The following is a 12,634-nucleotide window of genomic DNA, read 5'->3' on the forward strand; positions in this document are numbered from 1 at the left end:
AGGGGAGGGAGTGTGGAGTGGCATGCAAGGGAAGGAGGGGTAGGGAGAGGATTAATCCTGTTTATTTATGTACAGTGACCTTCTATGAAGCCCTGGAACACAGCTGTCATCTCTCGCTGTGTTTTGGTGGCAGGGCGTATGTACCATTAACAGCCACGTGACAAGTGGAAATTCAGCCAGGTTTTCCCATTGCTATATCTGCTTTCCAGGAAAACAACAACAACTTCCACCTGTTGAATTTCTGCATATAAATCAGTCACAGGAGCCACACCAAGGTTGCCAAAACTCCCTCGCAACGTGGAAGGGTAGTGAGAACTGATATAGTTACCATTTGTCTGGCTGCTTTGTAAAAAAACGAGAGCAGCAGTGGCGTAGGAGGTTAAGAGCTCGTGTATCTAATCTGGAGGAACCGGGTTTGATTCCCAGCTCTGCCGCCTGAGCTGTGGAGGCTTATCTGGGGAATTCAGATTAGCCTGTACTCTCCCACACATGCCAGCTGGGTGACCTTGGGCTAGTCACAGCTTCTCAGAGCTCTCTCAGCCCCACCTACCCCACAGGGTGTTTGTTGTGAGGGGGAAAGGGCAAGGAGATTGTAAGCCCCTTTAAATCTCCTGCAGGAGAGAAAGGGGGATATAAATCCAAACTCCTCCTCCTCCTCCTCCTCCTCCTCCTCCTCCTTCTTCTTCTTCTTGTTCTTTCAGCTAAACCTGTCTGAAAGCGTATGGGTGTGATGGAGATAGAATAACACTGTTCTTTCTGAGAAGGGGATCTCAGCAGATCCCAGTTGCAGAGAACAAGGTTTCTGTTCCCCACAGAAGGTTAATGGAGATCAAAAAGGTCACAGACCTCTGAAGGACTGTGCATCATTGTAAAACATTTTGGGAACCCTGGTCTAGTATGTCAGACATGGTCGCACATGAGTCCTGTATTAGTCCCCTTTTCTAGACATAATATTCTGTGACTCTCTAGGCTAAAATGGATATATCTTTACTATTTTGGGACCCCTGGACCAATATTTCAGGCATGGCTGGATATAACAAATCATGTATGGTACAAACTCTGGGGTAAAATGGATGCAAGGTTAAAACTGTATGAAACAATTATCATTTGAAGTAATAAGTGCCTATTTACATGTTTCAATAAAGTACATTTATTAAATTGTTTACATGTTTCTTAGGATTGTCTGAACAAAAAAGAAAATCTGAGTCCTTTTCTTCTTTTTCTCCAGCAGGGGGAGGGATTTCACCAACAATCTTATGGTTGAATTCCACACCAACTATCTCAGTATTTGCTTGCCACAGATAGTCTCTATATGTTGGATCTACTCTTAAATTCAGCCCAATGAGCAAAAAATGCTGGTGTTAGTAACAGAAGTCTGAAAGAAAGGCACCCCCCCCCATCTCCTGTATATATATTTTTTCAAGTTATTGCCCACTCTGGGCTTTGTATCAGATGAGACAGCTCAATCTGCTCAATGCACTGGTTGTGTATAGGTTGTGTATAGGTTGTGTATTTCTAGCCACACCCTTCACTTCTGATTCAGAGGGGGGAAAAAAGAGGTAAAAGCCTTTATTCAATTCCTAGCAAACACAGAACAAATGCTTCAATCAATTATGTCTCAACCAAACATATCTGGAGCATATCTGGAAGATTCCTGATCTCCTTCCCCATGCCAACGCAGCCAACCCCTAAATCTCCCCGAGCAGCTAACCTCACCTTGATGTAAGGATAATACCCAATTCTAATTTCCCCACCCCCTAATTCCAAGGATTCTATTGGGAATTGCTGCTTGGAGTCAGTAATGGCATAGATGAGGGTGAACAAGCTGAAACGTAATCCTGGCAAGACAGATGTTATCTGGGTTCATAAAAAGGTGGACTGGGGACTTGACCTGCCTTGGATGGGGTAATACTCCCCTTCAAGAGCCAGGTTCGTATCTTGAAAGTGCTGCTTGACACAACCACCACCAAAGAAAAGGTAATTTGGCCCCTTCCGCACATGCAGAATAATGCACTTTCAATCCACTTACACAATTGCTTGCAAGTGGATTTTGCTTTTCCGCACCGTAAAATCCAGCTGCAAAGTGCTTTGAAAGTGGATTGAAAGTGCATTATTCTGCATGTGCGGAAGGGGCCTTGGAGTGGTTTTTGCCCACCTTTGGCTTATGCAACCACTGCATCTGTTCCTAGGTCAGTCAGATCTATCCATGCCTTAGTTAAATTTAGATCGGACTATTGCAGTATGCTCTACTGGGATGACCAGGAATCATTTTGAGGGGGCGAGTTCTGATATACATTGTTGTAAAAGGGGTGTGTGTGAAAAAGTTTTGGTGGATTTGTGTAGAAAAGGTCTATATTCCTGTCTAGGAATTATGATCAGAAAGAGATACTGTCCTGACTGTCACATCAATTAAAGAATCTTGTTTGGTGGGTATATGGGAGACAGCCTTTTCAGTGGCAGCCCCCGAACCCTGCCATACAAGTGGTATCTCACCCCCCCTTTCCATCTTAAAGAGACAGTTGAAGATAGTTTTATTTAAGACTGCATTTGGTTACATATACCAGCAGTCTTGAGCTGTGGTTTTAAGTTTTGCTTTCTTAATATATTTTGTTATCCTGATGATACCACCCAGGTTTGGTGAGGTTTGGTTCAGGGGTTCCAAAGTTATGGACTCCCAAAGGGGGTGCCCCCATCCCCCATTGTTTCCAATGGAAGGGGCCTAATCTTATCTCTCTTTTTTTGATAGAGTGACAAGCTTGGTAGATGAAGGGAATGCTGTGGATGTAGCATACCTTGATTTCAGTACAGGTGGACTTGGAACTTAGCGTACCATATCACTTTATATTTTGCTTCTCTAGCTGGTGAGATAGGTGCAAGCAATGATTGTTTGTAGCTGCACATTTGTAATTGGTATATAAAACACCCAGTCTTTGAGGGTGTCATTGTTGTTTATTAAAGTGTGCCCGTTTGTAAGTCCCTTAGAGTTCAGTGCTTTTGACGTTTATGGTGCTATAATGTAGGGTTGCCAGCTTCCAGGTAGGAGCTGAACATCTTCTGGAATTACAACTCATCTCCAAACTACATACATCACTTGTTTATTTAAAACATTTATTCTGCTTCTGCTGGAGAAAATGGCTGCTTTGAAAGGTGGACTGCTTTGGAAAGTAGACTCTTCTTTTCCCTAAACATCATTCTCCCAGGCTCTGCCTTCAAATGTCTCAGTATCTCCAGTTGGCAATCCTAGTAGAATGCCATATAGTCCATGCACCAAAGCAGCCATTTTCTGTATGGGAATTAACCTCTGCCTGGAGATGTTCCATAAGTCTGGAAGAATGTCAGACCACAACTGGAGGTTCACAATCCTAATTTTTTAAAAATAAGGACATAAATACCTTTCTTCCCCCAAATGCAGAAGTAAAATCTCGTGATTTTAGAGTAAATGCTCCGATGTTTCACTAAAAGCTAGGGAGTTTTTCCCAACTCCTCTCAGGCTTACTCAGGTCGTTTCCCCACTTATCTGCTGCTGTGCGCTACTCTCCTCAAGTAGTGCGGGGTCCCCCGGCACTCCCCACTACAGGGGCGGTGACAATGCAGCAGCCCCGACGCTGCCGCTGTCGTGCCCCCTCAGCGCGCGTCAGTCAGTCAGTCAGTTTTATTACGGCCATTAGGCCAGCAAACCTCAGCGCGCGTCATTCCTGGCGCTCCTCAAAATGGTGCCTTTTGATGACCCCGCACAGAGCGCAGGGTGGTGGGGAAGCCCGGGAGCGCGCCAGAAATGACGCGTGCTGGGAGTAGCGCGCAGCAAAGGGTGATCGAGGTAAGTGGGGAAACGACCTCAGACAGTTCTCAAAATTGCATTATGAAAAAGATGCCAATGAGCAGCAGCTCACCAGCACTCCCTTCTTGATGAGCTCGCATGAGGCACCGAAGCTGACTTCCTCATAGTATCACATCTAAGCAACTCTCCCCAGATTCTAACCGCTCCCTGCTTGTCCTTTCCAAATAAGTTACATACTGAGTAAAACAAATATAACTTGCGGACGTAGCTGTGAAACAGGCAGGATATTTACCAGCTCCTCTCCTTCTCTTCATCTAAAAAGGATCCTGGCAATATGGTTGTCTTTCTTTCATCTATAAAAAATGTTTATCTTTTTGGCACTGCAGTTGGGACTGCAGTTAACATTCCTTTGAGTCCACTGACGCCACAAGAAACCAAGAGGAGATTATAAAATGTGTTCTGAATTGTGTGAGGGCTTCTTCAGTACAGACAGAACCAGAGGAGTATACTTTCAATCCTGTTTTGTGATTGTAAATACAGATAAAAGGGAGTGGAGGTTTCTGCACAGGGCCGGATGCCATGAACAAATATGTAAATATCAATCTGGGGGGGGTAGACATTTTAATCCTGCCCTTCGTCCTTTTAACACCATCTCAGAGTGCAGGGCAGGCCACTTGGTTCTTCCTTTCCCATTTTATTCTTACAACAGCCCTGTAAGGTTCAGTAGGCTAACAGGGAGAGACGTGACCGAGGTCGCCCAGCAAGCTTCTTGGTAGAGTGGGGATTTGAACCTGGCTGTTCCAGTTTAATATTCCAACCATTATAATACTCACGAAGCTACTTCAGACTGAGTCAGACCACTGATCTGTTGGGGTCTCAAGTCAAAGTCTTTCCCATTATCTGGTCTCTTTAATTAGAGATACCAGGGACTGAACCTAAAACCTTTTGCATGCAAAGAGGATGATACCTAGGGCGATTCCGCACATGAGTAAAATAGGTTTGACCCAGTTCCCTGAGAAGGGTACTGACCTAGGTCGAAGCCATTGTTGTTCCCCACTGCAACCAGCTTGATCCCACCTCGGAGGGCGGGATCATCCTGTGCCTCTTCGCCGCTCCGTTCCGATTGGCTACTGTTCTACGGCCATGTTCCGTCTATCCCCACACACGTTATAAAAAAAACTGCCATAGGAAGGTGGCGTTTTTTGATTGGCCAGCTATACGCATGCCCGAAACACTCAGCTGTGATTGGCTGAATGGGGGACTCCTGACACCAGAGATTCTGCACTTTACTGGAATTGAGCTGAGTTCGAGCGTGGTTCCCTGAAAAAGTAGTAGTTCCCAACTGGAGTCAGAAATTTGACCGTTTCACGGGGTGAAGCTGGTACAAAACCACGTCGATCCCAGTGGTTGTGCTGAGCACTTAGGTTGAACGCAGTTCGAACTTAGGTCGATAACGCAAGTGCGGAACAGCCCAATTCAAAGAAGGGGGCAATAGAGTGGCAACTGGACGTGATGCCCCCAAAGAGGCAATTGGTGTCACAAGTGCTGGGGAGTTGGAGAAAAACCTCCTTCTCTCCCAAGGAAGCCCATCACTGGGAATGACTTACACTACCCTTTTGGGCGGCGTTCAGTCTGTGCTGCAAAAAGGGGTGTTCCTAGGTTGAAACTGCACTGGGAGATGACTAAAGTTGACTCTGCCTCTGGAAACACCCCCAGACTGCCTCCAGCTAGTGTAGGTTTGTGTAGCAGAGGGATACTGGTCCATGTGGCAGCTTCTAGGTTTGGGAACCACACAGTTGTGCAGCACTCTACCACCAGCATGACAGCCCCTCTTGCTGGCGTATTTGCCTCTTAAGAATCCCTTGAGGGTGCAGCCAGTTCCTTACCTTTTATGATTCATAAGCAGCTCCCTGTGAAGCTCTTGGTGACTTTTCGAGGCTCTTACAGGGTTGAGGAGCTTTTTAGGCTTGATAAGATCAGGGTTTCCATCAATGTAATCTGGGTGAGCCATGATATTCCCAAGTTCAGGCCGTTCCCTCTGTATTTCAGAATACATAGATGCTGGAAGTGACAGGTGGTGGGGGAGAAAGATTTCTGGGTTAAATATCAGAAAAACATTTCAGAGGAGAAACCCCCCCCCGCCCCCAATAATAATTTATAAGGCCCATCTCTTCTTTTCTCATATTCAGATATAAGTACCATAATATTTGGGCAGTCCCTATCTCCGAACAAAGCAAGGGATTTGCAAAGGACTTTTTCCAGGACCAGGGGTTCAATATCCTATAGCAGCGATTCCCAGCCAGGGTTCCGTGGTACCCTGGGGTGCCGTGAGCATGTCCCAGGGGTACCGCGGCAACGCTACCGGCCCCCATCACTTTTGTGGTGTCTCCTGCCGGCGCCAGCAAAGACATGGAGCTGGCCCAAGAGGCAGGGCCTGCCACAAGTTCAGCAGCCAATTCCCGCAACCCCCCCCCATGCTTCCCTTCACCCTGGGAGGGGAAGGTTGGGGGGGGTGGCAAGCAGGAGCACTGGGAGGGGGAGGGGGGGATGGCAGGGGTACCATGAAGATATGAAGAGTGAGGTCAAGGGTACCATGATGTCGAAAAGGTTGGGAAACACTGTCCTATAGCTACACATATTCCTGATTGAATGTCCTGCGGGGCAGACTTGTAGTTGCCTGTTCCTTCCCTTCTCCTGGCTAATGAGCAGTCAGGACAGTTTCCAAGTTAGTCTAGTTTACTTCTCTATGATTTTGGAAGCTAGCTCCATAACACAACCAGAAGGCAACTTCACTGTACCTTGGCTGCCAATATCTGACACAACTAAAAATTTGCACAACTCAAGTGCAAATTTAATAGAGTGCAAAAGTGCAAATAAGTGCAGTTGCTATACATTCTATACTCTAATATAACAATAAACTGATAACAATATTTTTAATATTTCCAATGTCATCACTGGACCGCAACTGGAAGAGACATGATTAATCGCACTGTAGCCTGCTTAAAATCCTAAAGGCAGACTACCCCTTCTGCTTGCCGGAGAGAATATCTATGATTATTTTGACTGATTTGTGAAATCATGATTTGGCTCATAGATGTTCAGTCAGATCCTTGTTTGCCTCAACAAATGTCTTCTCTGTGTAGCTTGGGAGAGTGTCACTGGGGAACAAGCCGAGGCAAAACTGGGGTTAAATTGAGATGTCTGCATGCAACTGGTGGAAACTAGTGGAGATGTGAACTTACGTTGCTGATGTCATGTCAGTGAGATGATGTCAGTTGCAGTGCGACCCAGAACTGATGCCATTGTGCCAGGGACAATGCTCTACTATATACATAGTAGAGCCCTATATAGAGCCCACAGCTCTATAGTTTAACCCAGCGATTCCCAACCAGGGTTCCGTAGTACCCTGGGGTGCCATGTGCATGTCCCAGGGGTACTGCAGCAACGCTACCGGCCCCCCTCACTTTTGTGGTGTCTCCTGCCAGTGCCAGCAAGGACATGGAGCTGGCCCAGGGGGGGCAGGGCCTGCCGCAAGGTCAGCAACCACTCCCCGCCCCCCAGTGCTTCCCTTCACCCTGGGAGGGGAAGGTGAGGAGGGTGGCAAGCAGGGGCACTAGGAGGGGAAGGGCGGATGGCAGGAGTACAGTGAGATATGAAGAGAGAGGTCAAGGGTACTGTGACGTTGAAAAGGTTGGGAAACACTGGTTTAACCATAAAATTGTTGCCCAACAAGATGACATCACTTCTGATTTGCACCACAAGTGATGTCATGGTGTCAGGCAATGCCTATTACGGTAATCTCCCCATTTCACCTGATATTTCTTCTTCTTCTGCCTGCTGCCACTTAGTAGGGGCAAGAGCTCTCTCACCAAAGATGGAGAACCTGTAACCCTGGAATTAGTACATTGCTCAAAACTATAGTTAAGACGATCTAATAACCAATTTCAGTTCCTGGCTTCAGATTCTGGTCTAACAGACCTTACCTAACTATGGAGCTGCCTGCATTCAGACAATCACACTGTCAATAGTTTGTTTAATTACACTACAGTTTTGTATTATGTCTAAACGAGGGCAAGGATAGGGAAACTATGAGGAAAACTGCTGTGTGGAAACCTCTTTGCCACTGTGCTGTACTGGTAGCTTCAGTAGCAGTCATGGGGAAAGTACACATCCTTGCCCCTGAATAAAAAACATCCCAATTGTACTTATTGAGTCTACTTAAACATTTCAGAAATCAAGCCAAAACTGAGAGGATGGTGTTAATGACATGCAGCTATAATGTAGTAATAAACCATATTTTGAGTAAACGAATTTAGGGTTGAATAGCTTCCTATTGCATGCTAACAGGACTGGTATTCCACTGCTGTGGTAAAGAAACAGAGAAAAACAGATCACAAACAATTACATCAGTGTAATTGGAGTGAAAAGTTCAGTGTGGCAATTAAGCATCACAGAAATACTGAGGTCCATGACTCACTCCACCACATTATTTTTTTCACAGGAATCAGAAATTGCTTTTAAGGAAAGAAAAAGGCCTCACTGTTATTTTTTTTGGATATTCCTTATTCTAATTCACACCATCTTGTGGAACATGGTGGGACTCCATTCATCTAAGAACACTGCAGTTTCCTAACTAGTATTGTTCACAGTGTGCATTAGCCTAACCTACCTTACAGGGCTGTTGTGAGGATAATACCACGTACGCAAATCATAGCACTGGAAAAGTCGGTGCATTTCAAAAACCAGTCTGCCTAGTTGAGCAGTGAGAGTTGGCTTGAGAGCTACATTCCACTTAGGACTGTGGACTCTGGCTTGTGGTGGTGGGTATCGGTGCTGGTGCTAGCCAGAAAGAAAGGCAGGTTTCTGAGCTTGTCTAGAGTGCCTTTTGGAAGCTGCAGGGTCACTCCAGGCAGCCGTTGGGCTGTTGTGACGAATGGTCAGGGCATTGAGGCAAGAGGCTCTGGCTCATTCCCTTTTCTCTCATCCCCTTTCTCATTCTTTCCCTCTCCTCTTGTGTTCTCTCACCCCACCTCGATGCAGCAACAAAAAAGGCTAATGTGATCTTGGGGTGTATCAATAGGGGCATAACATCCAGATTACAAGGAGAAGCGCAGTTTGAGAGCTTGCCCCGCCTAAGTGAGCAGGAACCAAGGAGCAGCTCATGTGTTCTCTAAGCTGCTGTCTGAATTTACCTCAGGGTGGGGTCACTTAACGTTTTAGTAATGTCTTCAGCCCAGGCGCTGCAGGGCACACTGCCAAGCTTATTTCTCATGAAGTCTAGATCAGAAGTCCCTGCTTAACCCCTTCCCTTTTTCCGTGGCACCACAACATCATAAAAAAGGCTCTTTGTCCAATGAAATCATTTATTTTAAGTAGCAATAGCTCTGACGGCAACTCACAAATGAAGCCCATATCAAAGTGCACAATATAAGAGTCAATCCAGATTAACAAGCAATATCAATCAAACCTGATTGATTGAGGAAGAAAACCAGAAAACAGCAGGAATAATAATAATAATAATAATTGCAATTCCTGGTGACAGCAGAATTGATGAGAAGCAACTGGAAAAACTTACACGATACGAGGATTTAAGGATTGAACTATAAAGACTCTGGCACAAACCAGTAAAGGTGGTCCCAGTGGTGATCGGCACACTGGGTGCAGTGCCTAAAGACCTTGGATGGCACCTAAAAACAATTGGCGCTGACAAAATCACCATATGTCAGCTGCAAAAGGCCACCCTACTTGGCTCTGCACGCATTATTCGTCGATACATCACACAGTCCTAGATGCTTGGGAAGTGTCTGACGTGTGATGTAATACAAAATCCAGCATATTGATCTTGTTTGCTGTGTATAATTGTTTTTGTATCAATATAATAATAATAATAATAATAATAATAATAATAATAATAATAATAATAATAATAATAATAAACTTTACTAGCAGATAAATGCTGCTACTACCGAATGCTACTACTACAGATTAAATTACTTATTACCAGATTAAACAATAAAAAGCGACAAATCTCACAGCAGATAATATGGGGGAAAGTATTACAGAAGTCATGCATCTTGTTTGCCATCAAAACTACATAGAATCATAGAATTGGAAGAGACCCCAAGGGCAATCCAGTCCAGCCCCCTGCCATGCAGGCACACACCATCAAAGCACTCCTGACAGAAGTCCATCTAGCCTCAGTTTGAAATCTTCCAAAGACAAAAGCTCCACCACCCTCAGAGGCAGCCCACTCCACTGTCAAACGAGTCCTTCCTGGTTTGGTTTTGACCCCCAGACATTATTAACTGGAATGGGTTTTTCAAATATATTACTACAGAAAGAGGAATAAAAGAGAGGGGGAAAAGTCATGCACAATCTAAATGGGAGATAAAAAGTAATGAAAAGGAGAAACCTGAGAGAGCCTTTTCTTTCTTTATCCGTCTTCCTTTGTGACAAAAAAAGTGTTCTCGTTTGGATTTTAGTGTAAAATGAGAGGTGTGGAGAGACACCGTTCCTGGGCACTTTGTCAGCAGAAAGACTACTTTGGGTGCCCTTCTGAGAACTGTTATGTAACCCTTTAGTTTTTCACTCGAGAGAAATGAACATTGCTCTCACAAAGACAGGTCGAATGGATTTGTCCAGAAAGTTTAAAATCAAAACAGTTACACATGATGCTGTGCCCCGTAGCATGTAAAGTTGGAAAAGACACAAGCATCCTGATACCTGACCCCCTACCCAACTTAGAGGTGATTGCTAGCTCATTCTATCATATTATATTCACATTTATTACCCACCCTATACCACAGTCTCTGGGCAGGTTACAATAAAACATGCAACATTAAAATCATGACAGTAAAAACACAACAAAATCCCATTCTAAAAATACAATAAACCCCATTTTAAAATGATCAAGGCGTTAAAGTACACAAGAAGTGTACGTGCGTATACGCCAGGGATCCCCAATCTTTTTGAGCCTGTAGGCACTTTTGGAATTTTGAGGGAGAGTGGTGAGTGCCACTCCAAAATGGCTGCCACAAGAGAAGTCCAACCTAAAATGGCTCCCTCAGGTGGTGAAGCAGAATGGATTAGCTCCTTCCTCATACCTCCTGGGAAGAATGAAATCCTGAAGGAGGAATGGAACCACACATTGACAAAGGAAAGCCCAGTTCTCTTGATTTTCTGGTAGAAAGAGGACAGCCAATAACAAGCCCTGCTTACAGTGCCCCCATCCATTTTCTGAAAAGCTCCATGTAGTTGGAGGAGACAAGGCTACCAGACTCGGACCTTGGTTTGTATAAGCCCTTAACACCTTGTTAAGGTAACTGCAATGTTGTTGGGAACTACTGGGAAGGTGGTAGTTTATTTTTGCTATGTTGTAAATGTTGGAATTTATTGTTTCAGGGTTTTTTATGTTTGTAATGGGTGAGAGTTCTCCTGGAAACCTTCATCATGTTGAATCCTGTTCACCAAGCCCTTGGAGTCTTCAGGAACCAACCCACCTGCAAAGAAGAATTGGACTTGGCAGTATCAGTAGACTGTAAATATAAGGACTTGAAAATGCAACCTGAACAGGACCTTGAAGTGTGATGTTAAATGTTGATGTTATATATGTTAAGAAAGTAAACCATTTTGTTTTTTAAAATTTGTTGTTGCAAACTCATTCCAAGTTGTGCCCCACAGAACCCACAGATAGAGGTTACAGTAGCACATTAAATCTAGCCAGAGCAAACACATGGCAATATCTCGGAATCATTAGTACAAAAAAGGTGACATGCATATCAGTGTGGGATCATTGAAGCATGGGTAAATCAACCTCAGTACATGGATCAAGGATGTCCATCGTGGAGATCTTCTAGAGAACTGCAACAATGCAGAGATCTGTTGCTGTGGAGAAAGAAGCTACTTTGGAGGATGGTTTCTGTGGTATTAATACTCCTAAAGCACAGGTGTCAAACTCGCGGCCCTCCAGATGTTATGGACTACAGTTCCCATCATCCCCTGCCACCATGATGCTGACAGGGGATGATGGGAACTGTAGTCCTTAACATCAGGAGGACTGTGAGTTTGACACCTGTGCCCTACAATTCCATCATCCCCTGTCAGCATGGCTAATTGCTCATGCTGACAGGGGATGATGGGAACTGTAGTCCATAACATCTAGAGAGCCGCGAGTTTGACACCTGTGCCCTAAGGATTCCTCCCTTCCCCCAAACCCTCCCCTCCCCAGGCTCTACCCCCAAATCTCCAGCAATTGCCCAACTCGCAACCCTACAGATCTGAGAGAAGAGTTTTAACAAGGAGACAGCTTGAAATTATCACCAGGAACAGAGTACAGTCGTTGCAGACTAACTGTGGCTGGAACATGCTAATGCTTGAGAAGCTGACTGAGCTTTAGACAAATATTTACTCTGCTGCTGATAAAAAACGACAGATAACTGCAGCTTCCTACTGAATCACAGTCACCGGTCTGATAAGTCATGTACAGTTTTTGTCGAAGGAGCAGACTACAGGATATAAATACAGCAGAGCCAACCAGCTACCTGGCCCACCGTACTTATAGATTTTGAAAGGGCCCTGTCATTTTGGTAGGTGTCAGAGTTTTGGATTTAGCAGCTGGTGCAAATTTCCACCAGTTTGCACAGAGTGGCTGCTTACTGCTGAGAGGGAAGGATGGTAGCAGAGAGAGGAGGGGGAAAATGTGTGGTGTTTCAGTGGGAGGGGATGACCCCCAGAATCCTCCATGTTTCCACCCACCCCTTCACAGGATCTTTGGCCACCTTGCTAACATAGGGTCCAGGGAATAAGCTATGAACTGCAAGCTCTTTGTTCAAATCTCAGTTCAACTACAACTTCACA

The 12,634-nt window shown here is 45.0% G+C and overlaps 1 protein-coding gene across 4 annotated transcripts in view; it reads right to left on the reverse strand.

Moving 5' to 3' along the window:
* FAM107A (family with sequence similarity 107 member A) overlaps positions 1–12,634 on the reverse strand; it is a 69,366-nt gene that overhangs the window by 14,286 nt on the left and 42,446 nt on the right. For 3 of the 4 annotated variants that reach the window (XM_048491255.1, XM_048491254.1, XM_048491256.1), the window contains one exon: positions 5,665–5,839. In XM_048491255.1, the coding sequence (XP_048347212.1) occupies positions 5,665–5,839 (175 nt within the window). Of the gene's footprint in view, positions 1–5,664; positions 5,840–10,190; positions 10,279–12,634 lie in introns of those variants that run through there. The other variant, XM_048491257.1, reaches the window with a different exon arrangement.

Source organism: Sphaerodactylus townsendi, linkage group LG03 (genome assembly GCF_021028975.2).
Source record: "Sphaerodactylus townsendi isolate TG3544 linkage group LG03, MPM_Stown_v2.3, whole genome shotgun sequence".
Classification (NCBI taxonomy): Eukaryota; Metazoa; Chordata; class Lepidosauria; order Squamata; family Sphaerodactylidae; genus Sphaerodactylus; species Sphaerodactylus townsendi.